The 16419-nt window shown below is 36.6% G+C and overlaps 1 protein-coding gene and 1 long non-coding RNA gene across 2 annotated transcripts in view; one reads left to right on the forward strand and one right to left on the reverse strand.

The window, feature by feature from the left end:
- LOC134662534 (uncharacterized) overlaps positions 1–16419 on the reverse strand; it is a 266893-nt gene that overhangs the window by 158749 nt on the left and 91725 nt on the right. The window lies entirely within an intron of this gene.
- Positions 928–2708, forward strand: LOC134662504 (uncharacterized). The gene has a single exon (XM_063518752.1). The coding sequence runs from the start codon at positions 990–992 to the stop codon at positions 2682–2684; it is 1695 nt and encodes a 564-aa protein (XP_063374822.1). The 5' UTR covers positions 928–989; the 3' UTR covers positions 2685–2708.

The raw sequence follows: 16419 nt of genomic DNA on the forward strand, positions 1-16419 counted from the left end.
ATATTTAACTACATACTTATTGAGAAAAAAGAGCTCTCCCCACACTGGACGCAAGGAGGAATAGGCAAAAACTAATAGAAAAAACCTTTATCGCAAGAGCGAAAAAAACATTCGGCATGTTCGGATTGGCTCAACCGACACCTGAAGGTTGAAATTAAAACCGCAAACTTACTTGCCTGTACTGAACAACTGAACTTATGTATGCAGAATTAACTGTACGGGGGCCCCGAGCATTGCACTGCCTAGGGGCCCCAACTTGCTTAATCCGGCCCTGGTTGTATCCTTTACCAGCCCTTATAAAACATAGTCTGAACAAGACAATTTTAGTAGAAAAAGGAAGCAAATTTACAATTTGGGAATTTCATGCCGTTTTCTACCTTGTTTTGTCAGACTATAGATATGTAAAAAATAAAATATTTAATTAATTTGAACTGACATGTAACTAACATGTAATGAATGATATTATTAATAAATGAGTATTACTAGTAAATATGTTACATTCTTATATTCATATCAACAAGAATATTCGTGATGATAGTAAATATGCCACATGGGTGACATTGCTATCGCCACGCTGCGATAATAGTGTACCTACGCATAAACAATCTCATTTCATTTGATATCTAATATAAACGCCGTACGGAAGATTTTTGAACGGGTACTCATTATGAACTCGCTCCGTCGCTAGGGCAACTCAGCGATGTTTAGGGGTGAGGGGGACGCGGGACGCTACCAGTGCAGCCGGCTCGGCCTATCAGTATCGCCGCTTCGTTGCGCCGGCGTCGCGTGTTCTTGCTAGTATTGCTAGTCTAGTAGCATTTACGTGGCATTGCCATATTTGATTTAAATAAATACGTAAATAAAGGAACTGTTTCCTATCGAAGCGGAGTGAATGTAGTTTCTCAAGTGACATTAATTAATGCTGATGCAGTCAACCTAGTTACGTGTAATCTTACATTAACAGTTTAAATGCAAGTGACAGCTGTTGCATGATGGGTAAAGTGCTACTAGCGAACATATTTAAAAACCTCAAAATGGACAAAAATCTTGTTGACACAACGAAGGGAAAAAAGTATTTGGCGGTGCATAAGGAATTTCGTAGTGATCCTAGCATAGGTGCTTCTGAACAACTTGTTGTTGACAAATTCAATAATATAATATTTTGCCTGCAACGGGACACCATTGAAAATCTTTATTATGCGGATCAGCTGCCCCTTAATCCTGATTTATTAACAGATCGATGTAATGGATTAAAAAAACTTACAGAAGAAATCGAAAAAAATATTGATTTGATATGTGAATTGGAATATTTAATTAGAAGCATTCCTGTTCGAGAAACCAAACACAGTATCCATCTTATCTTGCAGCATTTACGGTTTTCGAGTGAAACTGAATTGATCACAGTGGAAGAGCTGTGTTTAATCCGAAATGATACGCCTTTACTGGCTGTGGGTTGTTATTTTCAGTCATTTAAACTGTACGAATTCTCGTACCTCTACGCAACAAATGAAACCGCTGTAATTTGTCATTTAATTACCAAATTATGTCAAAATGTGGGGTTAGATTGTCTAAAATTAGTAATTGGAGAATCTAATGTTTTATCAACTAGATTCATAGAGTTCACTAATTTATTCCATGGTTTTGCGCCAGAGGTCACCGGAATCATCACGGAAAAATCTGATATAGACTCAGCTGTAGACATTTTTCTTAACTGTGAACGTCATCCATTTCTGCTCTCACGTATATTTGTACAAGAAAGCATATATAAGGATTTTAAGGACATCATTGCTTGGAAATGTAAATCACAACAAAATACCAACATCAGTTTCAAATCAAACTGCACAGATGCTTTCAAATATGAAAACAAAACATTTTACCTGGATTATGCTGGCAATATTGAAGAAACCAAAAATCAAAACGACCAATTGGTATTCGTCGAAGCATTCAGAACAATTAATGAACTGCTTTCTCTCTTAAATAAGTCTCAAAAGCGTCTTTGTTTGTCTATATGGGCAAGCGGAGTATCAGAAGCGAATGAAATGGCACTGAACGTGAACGTACCCATTATCTGGATAAATGATTATTGCAAATTTGATGGACCTCCCGAAGTATCACAGGCCATATTTGATAAAACATACTTAAGTGGTAATGTTTCCACTAAAAAAGAGACTATACAACACTTGTCGCAGCATCAGAAGGCGTGGGAGAAAAAAACTTTCATGGAACGTTATGAAAAAGTTATTAAAGCATTTGAAACGGCTAATCAAGACATAGCAAATGACTTAAAAGCAAAAATAAAATCATACTGGAAGTGCAATAACTTCATTGCAGTGGAAAATAAAACTATGGTAATGGGATTTAAATCTCCTATCCCTTTGATAAGCTTTTATTGGACCTATGAATTAAACCATAATATCAACCATCCTAAAATGGTATCTATATGGCTAAGTTTTGCCAGGGCACTTATAAATGGAAGTGCTATAGGTTATCGCATTATAAAGAGCAGGAATGACGACTTAATATCAGATTTACTTAAATCTTTGTCAGAATTTGGTCTTCCAATAACTGAAATAAAAACCACGGATTCCTCAAATTTACAACATAAGATGATATATAGTTATTATGCTGAATGTTTTCAAACCAAGGTTATCTGGACCAGCTTCGGGACCACTTTTGCAAACTAAAAGAGTGTTTGACTTGTTTGTTTGGTAGATAATAATTATGTATAAGAAAAATTCTACGGATGTCTTAGTTAAATAACGAATTTATAATAATTATTTATATTAATTTTGTATGTGTTTGGTCATAATTCTAGACAAGTAATAAGTTCAGTAGCCTTCTATTAAGACTTTTTACCACACCAGCTCATAAAATCTCTATATATTTCAAAAACAGGTGATAAAGTTGTATTCTTTTTTTCCACAACAAGAGCTAATGTAATAAGATGCTTATTTTGAGTTCTGGCAATGAGGCATCATGTTAGCCGGTGGAATTAACTTTTAATTTAAGTGATCATTTTGGATGAACAAAAATATATATACCTAGCATTAATTTGGATTTGATTTGAGATGTTCATCAGATAGAATTTTCCTCAGTAGCACAATTTGTTTAACACTTGTGCCTTGAATGCCTCGCAACGCTCAAGATTCCACTTTTAGAGCCATTCATCACGCTCGTAGTTAAATTTTGAATTCTTTCGCTCGCTCATTTATCAATTTTTGCACGAAAAGTTAAACAACTGTGCCCCTTGTAAAACAAACAACTATTACAACCTAGGTTTTCTTAGCTTATGTTTTTAACCAGTTAATTTAAGTAAGATTTGATCAATAAAAATTGTTTTAAGTACCTAATAGTTGTTTTAACGTACCTATTTTTGGAAAATTTGAAAATGTTATTACTCAGCCTTATTCTACATAGGTACAACTAATTAACTTCTAACGTCAATAATGGTTTGTGATATTTTATTTAACCATTCATACCAACACCAGGGGCCCGTTTCTCAAAAGCTTGTAACTTGTAATACAAGTGGAAGCCCCTTTCTAACAAAAGCTGTCAAAAAGCGACATCCGCTTGTATTACAAGTTACAAGCTTTTGAGAAATGGGCCCCAGTTCTCACTAATATAGTGCAAAATGAACTGAAAATTTTGTCTGTAGCTTAAAGTGCAGTAAGTTCTGCCAGAAGAGTTTTTGAAAAATCGTAGTGGTTTTTTTTATCACAATATGGTTACCAAAATTTTAATTAGCAAACTTGAGGACTTTTTCTTAAAAATTTGTAACAGTTTTTGCACATAAACTAAAAATATGAAAATTGCTTTTAAAAATGCGCAATTTTATTTACAGTACATATCTACTTACCCGAACTAGTGCGGGAAAGAGTACTTTCCGTGCGTATGTCGAAAGTTTAAAGTGCCATAAGTACTGTAAAACGTTGTACTATACACGTGCGAATAGGTAATTTGCAACTCGTGTCAATTTGATTTATAGTCATTCTTTTCGAATTTCCTCTTTTCCGCACTTGTATTGTAAATAACTATTACAGTACATATGGGGCTACTTTTCCGCACTAGTGCGCAAAATAGCACTTTGCGTGCGTATGTCGAAGCTTTAAAGTGCCATATGTACTGTAAAACGTTGTTCGTTACACGTGCGAATAGGTAATTCGCAACTCGTGTCGATTTAAAACACTCCCTTCGGTCGTGTTTTAATTTATCGCCACTCGTTTCGAATTTCCTCTTTTTCGCACTTGTATCGAAAATAACTATTTTGATCGAAGTCACCTTGATTAGATGACGATTACCAAGAAATACGAGTACCTAAGTAGTAGGTAAGTACCAAATTGATATATACTCGGGCACAGCCACTTGTCAGTGGGAAAAGGCAGCAAATTTAAAAAAAAAATTGAGGGGCGAAGGGTTGATTTCCCATAGAAAATTTGAATTTTAATATCCTTAGTACAAAATTACATACATAATAATTATAATTGTTTCTGAATAAATATTAGCAAAGAGAATACATTAGCTAATTAGATTATATGAATCAGTTACATGAGTCAATTAATTTATTATGCACATAGTTAAAAACAAGGATAACAATAACATTTTTAATAAGTAGTAATTTGTTGAATTAATAATCTTATTGTATTACAACCAATGATAATTAGATTGTGAACGATTTATTTGCATGGAATAATGAGCGCTAATGTTTTCGTTTTACAATTTATCGTTAAGTATATAGGTATTTCAGATGCCGTGCGTCAGCGTCAAAAGCTAGTTTATAATAAAAGTTAATTTTCTACATATATGAGTATGGTGCTAAATAAAAGATTCTGTTTTAATCAAAATCAAACCAACAATAAGTCCAAACCTTTACGGGTCGCAACGAATATACATTTAATTCCACAATTTCCCTCGGGTTTTTTTCGTCGTAACCCACATTTCCTACGGACGGAAGGTTTTATATGAAATGCTCATTCTATTTATAACGAAATTGCTTATAACGTAACAATTTAATAATTGACAGAATTACTTAGATTCCCTAACGACAAATGGAAGATAATTGCGAATGTATTACCAAGTTCTTAAGTTCGAACAGAAATGGGCATTTTTAATTAAATAATTATTTATTTTGAACCTTTATTATGTTAGGGTAAAAGATAATTAATTAAAATAATTAGCAGGCAGAGATAACCGACCGACTGGTCAGTTATTTCTGCAGCTTACTGTACTTACCTACATGTGTAACTTGCCTGGTCTATTCAATAAATTACTTCTACTGCTTATAAATAGTAGCTACCACTCAAGATTTCCTTTAGGTAACCACTAACATAGGAAACGTTATAAAAATGTGACGGTAGATATTACTTATCGGGAGCGGGCTCATCCGGGCAGCCCCCTGGAGAGTGCTAAATCAAGACCCTCTTTCCAGACTTCAAAGATCACAGCAGTCTTGGGATCATGCTATTCGAAACAAAAAATGCCTACAACATTGAAAAAAGTGTTGTTACGTTTATTTATGTTCGGACATACGTATTGATTTTAGTGTACGCCGTCTATTTTTTTTCTATTGGTTGCCGATATTTGAATTCGGAATTAGATTACTTTGAATTCAGTTGACCTACATTTAACTTTTTTGATGCAGTTAATTTGCGTGTCTAATAGAAAAATATAACCTCTATTTTTTTTAATCATCAAATGTTGCATAGAATTTTTCATATAGTCCACAAAAGATTTTTCAGTAGGTAATAGTAGAATTTACCATTTACACTTTGAAATCGTTATAATAATACTTCATTTCTGGAAGTCAGTCAATCAGTGTATGGATTTATGGAGTTTACTTTATTTAAGAGCTAACAGGAGTGGTCATTTCTCCATACAAACGTACTCGACTGTTTCCTCCGTGAGTTTTGAAGCTAGAGCAATGATTTTTTCAACACTGATTAATATTGTCAATATCTGTGTCGGACCCTTTTGCTTTATTTGATATTTTTGTTTTTTAAGGCGCTAGAGCCCTTCAAAAATGGCCAAAATGACCTAATTGAGTATGCCGCAATGAGAGGCGTGGTATTCAAAACTGATATCAATTAACCAAAAAAGCAAAACGGTCCGACATAGATAATTTCATAATCATTTATATTTCCAATATTGGTTACGATTGGTTAAGTTTTGGAGGAGGAAACAGTCGAGTACGAAACCTCGATTTTTGAGATTTTTACGCAGGATTTTTCGCCTTGTCCTTATCGCACTAGTTTTAGGAGCCGCTTCCGTTAGCGAGACGGGTATATTTACCTAAAATATTTAAATCTCAGCTCCTGTTTCGTCTTAAGGAAGTCACGATATAATCAGAGTTGGTTTAAAAGGTTAAATCCCTAACGTAACAAATTTATTCTAGCGTGGAATACATTTTCACCACTTCTTTCTTATAGGTAGCTAAATCAGTGTGCAAAGTTTCATTTTTAGAGTTAGAAGATGACAGATATAGCAGAATGAAGCCAGGTAGGTAACAACAATATCATATGACCTCAATTGACTAGTGGTGGTCTATCAATATCCAGTCACCGGAGGCCGCAGACACAACATCGCCACATGATACAAGTTTAATAAATAACGGGATGGTAGGTATACCGCAGCGGTTGATCTATCATTATACTAAGGGCTTTGCATTTAGCGTCCAAAGTGCTCAAAATGTTTAGATATCGCGAAACTCTTCCAATAGGTAATTAGCGATGTTTTAAAATGGAACGAGAAGACAAAATCGACTGTTAGAGTATACTCGCCTATAATATAGTCACCTATAGTACAGGTATACATTAGTATCAACATCAGTCTACGAATAAATTTCCAGCAGAAACATACTTCGAACGTTGAAGTCGGTTAAAAAGCAAATTATGCGTGTCTTAGATTTAAGCAGATCAATATGGTATGGTATGAAAGCATCGCATACCTACAAGTGTGCGCGGAGGTGCTACATATCAAAAGTAAATAGTACAGAAAAATACTAGTAAAACTTGGTGCAAACAATGATTGCACATATCTCGCTCTATAAAATACCTACACCTGCCTACCTTTGTTGTATAACAGGCTCCTGGCTCAAAGCAAATGAATGGAAGATATTCTCGGACATTCCTCACTAATTGCTCGATCGCTTAATATGCGATGGCACGAAAAAAAGGAAAATTAAAAGAACAAATGAATATTGATATCGTGAGTACTGCCGGATTCCTAAGCTACCAATTCCGAGTACATCCCAGTGGGAATTTAGATTTGAAAGCGCTTTGATTGTTACCGGTAGCGAAATTCTAGCAAACAAGACGTTCAATAAAAATTGATTGTTGTTCTGTTGTTCTATAAAGAGTTTCTTCCATTGCTTGTATCATGTGTTAGCGTTTATTTTATGTATAAGTAGAATATAACTTAAACAACAATTATTTATTTTAATATAGCAACATTTTCGCTTTAGGAACATTAATTGGTACTATTTGGCAACACTACCTCTCACCTCATTGGTTCTCGTCCCTGATTGGTCGAGTAACGGCCAATCATGATTCACCGAGCAGGTAGTCGGTAAAATGGTGGGAACTGTAGTTAATAAAAAGGCGAACAGGCCGTTCGTGAGGCATTCTGTTACGGTGCGCCAAGCAGTTACAACAAGAGTGGTGAAAGATAGTGTTGCCGGACATTAACTAAGGTAAGAGGTATTTGTTTTAAATTAAAGTGTGGAATTTAATGTCTGTAAAATAATTACATTTATTATGAAAATAAAATATTTTGAATTAGCTTGGTGTTTCCCTTTTACATGGGGCTGTCTTATAATTATAAAAGATAGTTTATTCAAGTAGGCATAATTACAACGCGCTTATGAACGTCAATTAAAGCTAGGTAGACCGGCTCCAACCCTACACCTCTGCCCCGAGAAGATTTAACTCCCCCCTCAATTGGAGGAATAAAGTTAATAAACTTGTAAACAAATCAAACATATGCAGATAAACGAAATGTGTTCCTTCCCATGCTGTGAGCTGGCTGTAAGGCTATTTACTTTCTTTGTAATCAAAGTTCTATCAATCATTATTGTCAAAGAAGTGTTGACATCACTTTGATTATAATAAATAATAAATAAATTCATTTATTTGCGACCAACTTGGATCAATTCAATGTGTTAGTGACAGTATCTATCTTAAGGCTAATGTTAGTATAATATACAAAATGATCTACTACTAACTATATACAAATGTGTTTCTTATAAATAAATAAATAAATAAGCAGATTCTCTCAAAGAGCAGTATAAAGAAAATCTGCCCACTCGCCTATTCCTGCGCACATGAGTCATGCAGCAGTTATTTATATACAGCCCATCAACTCTGTCCGCAATCATGGTCAGGATGCTGTTGGAGCTGGCCCGTACTCTGCGCACCAGGGATGTGGCTCGTTTGCGCATCGTGGTGTAGAAGCAGTCTACCCGCGCTTCCGCGAACATCCCTGACGCGCTACAGAATCTGGGCAACCCCATCAGCACCCTGTATGCGTTGTTATATTGAACGCGCAGAGTGTTGTACCGTTTATACGTATAGTCCGCCCACAGGCTGCTTGTGTAGAAACTAGTACAGTAGGCTCTGAACAAACTGACTTTGACTTCTTTAGAGCAGTGAGCAAACCTGCGGGCTATCATATTCGCTCTGACGGACAACGCTCTGCGCTCACGCTCAATATCGGCATCATCTTTAAGGTCAGCGCTCACCAAGTGTCCTAAATATTTAAATTGGCCAACGATGTTTAGCGGTTGACCATTTAATTTAACTGATGGAAACGCCGGCGGGCATTTACCCTTGACCTTAAAAATAACGCATTCGCTCTTGCTGACGTTGTAAACCAACCCATGGCTCGCCGCGTATCGTTCACAAATAGAGATAAGTTTGGCGAGGCCACAAGCCGAGGCGCTGAGCAGCACCATGTCGTCGGCGTAGCTTAAGTTATTGACGCACACCCCATCTATGTGACAGCCGACACGGGTGCTGCTCAGCTCCTCGATTAGGGCGTTTACGTACAAGGTAAACAGTTTGGGCGAGGTCAGCCCGCCCTGCCTCACGCCGCATTCGAGCCCGTACGGTTGCGAATATGCGTCCGACCATCTCACGACATTGACCTGGTTATGGTACCAGTATTTGAATATACCCTGCACATCAGCTGGCATTTTTAGCTCATCCAGCTTTTTCCACAGAACGTCATAATGAACCAGGTCAAATGCCTTGGATAGGTCTAGGAAGCACGCATAAATCGCCGTCCGTCGATCCGTATAGTACCTGACGGTCTGCTTCAGTGCCAAAATCGCACTTTCTGTAGACAACCCCGTTTTAAAACCAAACTGGTTGTCGTGTACCTTTAAATACTTGTCTATTTGGCAATTCAGCAGACCGTCAAGCACCTTGGCAGTTATCGTAGCGAGCGCAATGGGCCTATAGTTGCATTTGTCACTGACATCCCCAGTTTTGTTTTTCACTATTGGGATCACCACAGTCTTCGTCATGTCGGCGGGTAAGTAAGTGTGCTGCATACAGAAGGTGTATAACATCGCCAGTACCCTAGTCAGGTGTGGGCCGGCATGATGCAGGTGCTCGATGCTGAGGCCGTCGTGCCCAGGAGCTTCCCTCGCGCAATAGACCTTAATTATGAATGTGAGCAAAGTTGTAAATAAATAAACTGTTATTTTATACCTAACAAGAACTTTAAAAATTGAATTTGCGCGTCTGTTTCACTTAATATACGATTGTGTCCATCAACATTTACTGTGTTTAGGCATAGAGAAATATAGTAAGACAAGAGTGCTCACTCAATACATCAGTTTTGATACCAAAAAGACTATTAGCATCTAGCATCGAGTAGCGGAACTATCAGTACTGCTACTTGACAATAGATGTAGCAGTACTGATAGTTCCGCTACTCGATGCTAGATGTAGACACTGAAATTAATAGTCTTTTGGGTATCAAAACTGATGTATGGAGTGAGAAATCTATGTTTATTTTTTTTTCTATGGTTTAGGGTTGGTCCTGTTCCCGAATTATCAGTACATAGTATAAAACAAAGTCGCTTCTCGCTGTCTGTCTGTCCCTATACTGTTGACTGTATGCTTAGATCTTTAAAACTACGCAACAGATTTTGATGCAGTTTTTTTTAATAGATAGTGTGTGATTCAAGAGGAATGTTTATGTATAATTTGTTGATCCATGCAAAGCCGGGTCGCTAGTTCTGTATACTTAAATAAGATCTTTAACGACATGTAGATCATCATCATGTGAGTGTACATGTTGCAAGGCCTAAGCTTATCTTTTCGCTAGTGTAAAACAACAGCCTAAGTAGTATCTAGACATTCGTATTTTGTATATATGTCTCAAATGAGTCGGGTGAGACAGTCCCCGAAGGATACAGGGTAAGGAATATCACAGGAAGGGCAGTATGTCAGGGTTGAAATATGTCAGGTTGATTACCTAAATGAAACTGGACAGCCGCTTTTGTTTATTGTCTTTTTTAGGTTAGGGTACCTATTTAAATAACGAATTCATACGTTGTAGAATTTTTATAATAAAAACAAGTTGATACGATTGATACCGTAGTAGGTACGACAAATACATATCGCCACATTAAAACCAAATGTTGGTTTTAACTTTGTGGACTCTGTTGTATAGTTTTGTTATTTCTAAGTCATAACTGGATTAAAGTGGAGTCTTGCAGTTTTTCAGTTGTTACTTTGTCAGTAATTGGCGAAATCAATGTCAATTTTTATGATAAATTAATTTTGAAATGTGGTAAACATTGCTGTCGTTATTGTATCATTCAACTCTGTCCCTCAATTAATTATCAAGGAACGATTTCTCAACCAGAATGAAAACTTTACAACGCATATTAAATTGTGACGATTTTGGAAAGGATTTATCCCTTACTACTAGTCAAAGTAGAACATTTACAGGAAAGTAGGTACCTACATTATTTAATGACTGGTCTGGCCTAGTGGGTAGTGACCCTGCCTGTGAAGCCGCGGTCCTGGGTTCGAATCCCGGTAAGGGCATTTATTTGTGTGATGAGCACTGATATTTGTTCCTGAGTCTTGGGTGTTTTTTATTTATTTATGTATTTGTATATTATATATATCGTTGTCTGAGTAAGTGAGTACCCACAACACAAGCCTTCTTGAGCTTACTCTGGGACTTAGTCAATCTGTGTAAGAATGTCTTATAATATTTATTATTCATTATTTACCTACTTACAATATCTTTCCAAATATAAGTTTTGTGATAAGCAGCGCTAACACACAACACACATGCTAGGTACCTACCTACACATCAACTAAATGCTTTGTTGTAACCTCTTTACTACTGTGGTGTTATTTGAGCTGCGTTCATATATGAAGGTTAGAACTGGGTCGCTGGATTTCTTTATCTAACGTCGTGAATGTTTCGGTTGTCGCGCCCGCGCCCTCGCGGCTCTATCCTTGGTAGGGATGCGCCGTGCCGCGAAATATATCCATCGGAAAGATGTCCGTGGATGGGTCCTGAAATCCGTGATTTTAGGTAATAGGATATGGATTTTTATTATTTGGATTTTCGGAGCGACTATTACCAAAATTATTGATTAACATGATGGAAATGTATTCCAAATCTGTAAATGAAAGTCATTTTTGGAATGCCTATTACATACAGGATTATTTTAAAGTCGTGAACAGCAACCATATTTCCCGGTAAAGCTCCCTTTTATTAACGCTGAGCGCTAATCAAATTCAAGTGACAATCAATTAGCTCCTTAATTAATTACTAATTAAAAAAAACCCTAATTATCAACATTTATGGTCACCCTACTAGTGACTTAATTGCAATGTAAACAATATTCCTAGAAACTGTTAACCAATATTCTTAGAATATACCCAGGAATTTTCACGGAAAAATATATCTCTTACTAAGACTGCTCCCACATCACTACTCCTTACGTGTTGGTGTGTAATTCCGCTGATATTGTATTGTTTCTGTGAATTACTTTAACATTTTGGCTTGTTTATATCATAATTTTGCTTTGTCTCCATATTAGAATGTAATTTATTTAATGCTCGTGTACAAAGATAGCGTTGTGTTAGTGGGCGTTTTATGACAGTTAACGTAATTTCGAAACCGTTCCGAAATATTTAAGATAATTTACATATTATATACCTACATACGTATATTCGAGTTCCATGCAAGTGACAACGCCACTGTCAATGCCGCAACAGTAAAGGATGACTCACGTTAGACCGGATCGTGTCCGGGCCGGAGCTTCCGGAGCTTCGTTTTCTATGGAAAGCATCACGTGATCACCTGTCATCTGTCATATAAAAGTAAGCGCCGGAAGCTCCGGCCCGGACATGGCCCGGTCTAACGTGAGTCATCCTTAATGCAGCTGTGGTCTTTGCCATCGGAATGTCACCAGAAAGGTTTCTGCCGTTATCTTTCAAGCTATCACTCGATTTATTCACTATAAATTGAACTTATCACTTTATGACTTTATTTCCCGCAATTGCACCAACAACGCTTGAGAAGTAATGCTCCAAAAAAACCTCCATGTGCGAGTTTCACTTGCACTTAGCTTTTTGAAGTGAAAACTTCTTTAGCGGCGCTGTGTACTTTTTGTGATGGGGAAAAAATGTTAATCTCGTAACAGGTGTCACGTGACCGTAAGACGTAAGACGGACACATGACCTGATCGAAAAACTGTTACTTCAATGACATTGAGTTTTTCTTTATTGATTTAATATATATGCGTATGCCATCTAGTGAGTTTCCTTCTAACTGGTATTAATATAACTCGAGTACTAACAGTGATGTGCTTAGGGGTTTCAAGTAATGCGACGAAATAACGCTAGACGGCGTTAACCTCAATTATACATAGTGCCGCAGACATTTTGCACTAGTCATTGAGTTTTCACTTCTGACGGCACTCCCGGAGTGCAACCCGTTGTTTTTTTTTATTTGTTGTATACTGAGAACTTACCTATTCCGTCGCTGTTTATACCTATAGTTGGGTGAAATTCTAGACCCAAATGTTGGTTTACGTATTCAGTCTCATACTTTTATTTGTACTTCAAAAAATATCACGAATAAAAATAAGTACAGCCAAGTCTTATCTGAAAACTAACCTGACACCGAGCCGTTATTACTTAGACAACGTTAACAAAAATAATACTGAAGCAACATTAAAATGCGACTGTAATAAGCACCGTTTCCATTAGCAATGATGAGAACCCATCCTAGTAGAAAAAGATACGGAAAGACATCATTCAGACTGTATCTAGTACTTACTGTCACAAATAGCACTATTTATATAAGGAAAATAAATAATATCTTAAGTTACTGTAGTTACCTAAGTAAATATAATTCATGAGTTCAGTAAAAAAAAACTCGATAGGTATAATAATTCCGGGAGCAATACCGGGTGCCATTACACTTCAAAACAACACTGAAGTTAGCCACGAACTTCACTTAGCATTTAAGTTATGACGTATGCGCATTCTTATCGACCGCGCAGTCTTAAACCACCCTACCTTAAGCTTTAGAACCACCATAACAAAAGTAATTGTACGTAGGGCGTAAAACAGTTTAATATGATATTTATCCTAATATAACATTATGAAAAACATATACCTAATCGCAACACCGCAAGCCTATCTGAGCCGCTTACGGCGTATTTCAATTACGTTAAGAATTAGAACCCCTTAAAGCCGGTTTGTGAAAAAGGTGTGTTCTTTTTTACGGCAATTGCAAGTAGGAGAATTATAAGAAGAGAACAAACACAACAAGCGAACCTCCTTAACATCGCATGCACCGCAAACCGAACTTACTGTTAACAAATTAAAAGGCTTGAGATAGCGAACATTTGTCTCTCGAGTTGGTATCGCCCGGCCTTTCACGAGCCCGTATTCTGCCTTTGTTTTCCTTCTGACAAAAGCCGCACCTTTGCGAAGGAAACCCAGCATGTTATGTAAATTAGGAACAGAACCATACTCATACGGCACGTGATGCGTGTAGCTGGCTGAGATTCGAACACTTCATATAAAATCTAATCATAAATAATACTCGCTTGTATATAATACATGTATAAATAAGTACATAAAGTACATAGACACAAAAGGAAGGTAGCTGGTACTTATAGCTCAGGTTTATACCTAATTTAAGTATCAGCGAAAGATCTTGGACAAAATGACATATCTTAAGAAATTATGTATGTGATGTAACCTTTTGAACTTAATAAACTTTATCTTAAAATTTTAAAGTATGAATGTACTTATAGCACAATTGGATTAGGACTAACCGCAAAATCTCTAGAAGAGTCCTGAAATTTGGTATGTATAGATGGTTAAGCAAATCTTGTCAGTAGAAAAAGGCGCGAAATTCAAATTTTCTATGGGACGATATCCCACCGCGCCTACGATTTTCAAATTTGCCGCCTTTTTCTACTGTCAAGATCTGCTTGACCAAGTTTATGTTAATTAAAGGTCTCTTTTTTTCATGTCCACATTATAGGAACGGGTAGTAACTAGTAACCGCATACAGGTACTTACGCTTTAAAGTTTCATGGACAGCATTGTCGCCGTGGTCTCGTGATCGTCAGTTTTTCGAACTACTCGCACTGGGTCTTGCTTATTAACTTGAATGGTTTGCACCTACCTAGGTCCTCAAAACGTCGGAGGTAAGTTAAAGCTTATGTATAAGCGATTAAATCCCGTTAAAGTAAATAATATTAATGTGTAAAAATCTTAAAAGTTTAAATCAGTGTTTTACATAGGTACCTAACGCATTCGCTTAATAGAGCAAGCTAGTACGCTTCGCTGCCGTTAACACGTTTTTCCGTTTTGTAGCGAAAAGCGCCTACTGAGTGAAAACTTTTATAAACACACTCAATTATTGCCGATTGCATAAAACTACAGATTATTATTGACAAGAACTTGGCTCCTAAGACGTATTATCTGTATTGAGTAACTGTCTGCTTTAAAACGTTCTGGCTGGATCAAAACATGAACACAATTTGGTTGAAAGGTATTTTGCTTGACTGATTTAGCTTTGTATTTACAGCTCACACTTTACTGCAATAAAAGCACGTCGTTGTCAGATACTTACCACGCAGCAATCCGTAATACGTGCATAACAAAGTATTCAGTTTTATGGCTATAATATACGCGAGCACTCAATTCTGAGTCCGCGAGAACCTTAGGGAGCTTAATGAAATTTTTTCATTACTTACATAGCATATTTGCTCAGTGACAGTACTGCCCCGCTACAGACAAAAGTATGACACATTGAAATGCGTATTAAATAGTTTTGTAGCTTGCGCTGCAGAATTTCACGACGAAACCTGTTAAGGCGGTGCGCGCCGTTCAAATTCAGGATGCAATGCATGTTTGCGGTATTAGCGAATACATCGCAGCAACTGCATTAATGGGACACTGCCATACCGGCTAACCGGCCCAAGCTGGATGAAAATACAAGTTCAGGTACCACTTAGTTAAAAGAAATCTATTTTAAAATTTTGCAAAAGTAGAGAGACCGTTACACAATTTTCTTTTCATAAGATATTGGTTTCAAATTTTCAATTTAATTTTTGTTCTTATTCTGTATAATATAATTATATTTTTATAATAAGGCTTACTTCGAGACGTATTAGTTGTCATTGCTACATTGGTAGATTTAGATCAATATATAAATACAGTTCATGATACTGTCAAATCCATCAATGCCGATTGGGTCGCAGGGTGAACCAAATCACGTAGGTATCAACAACCTGCCACACTCAAAAAGCACTCCAAAAGACGGGCTTAAACATAATACGATTATATTAAAATGACTATTTAAAAGCGCAAACATTAAATCCAATATATTATTTTGTTAACTCATCCATTAGATCTAACGTACAAAGGAGTAAATATCACCGTAACTTTTTTCACGTACCTATTCGTTTACATCCAAACACTTATAATTTTGTTCTTCGATAAAAACTATGAATTTAGTCTTAATATGTGCCGTAGATATGTTTTTGAAACGAGAAATGGTCTATCAATTTGAGTGCCCATCAATTTACCAAACTTGTTAATATTTTAAGAGAAGTAAAAGATTTTAATTTGTGAGACTGATTATTGTAATAAGCCTTAGTGGTTACGTAATATAAACGTTGCTTTTTGAAATTTAAAACTGTCGTTTTATTAACTCATTAGAAATATACCTTAACTTCGCATATAACGCTAAAAACATAATAAAATACGTGACTTGATGAATTTTTCATCCGCAATACCAATCCGGCCGGAATCGGCCGGATCCGCCGGATTGAGGCCAAAATCCGGCCGGATCCGGCCGGATTCAAAACCAGACCGGATTGCAATCCCTATAGCACAGATTGTGCAAGTGTTATTTTAAACT

Source organism: Cydia amplana, chromosome 3 (assembly GCF_948474715.1).
Source record: "Cydia amplana chromosome 3, ilCydAmpl1.1, whole genome shotgun sequence".
Taxonomy (NCBI): domain Eukaryota; kingdom Metazoa; phylum Arthropoda; class Insecta; order Lepidoptera; family Tortricidae; genus Cydia; species Cydia amplana.

Excerpts from the sequence above, each read along its gene's own strand:
- LOC134662504 (XM_063518752.1), top strand. The coding sequence starts at position 990 with ATGATGGGTAAAGTGCTACTAGCGAACATATTTAAAAACCTCAAAATG.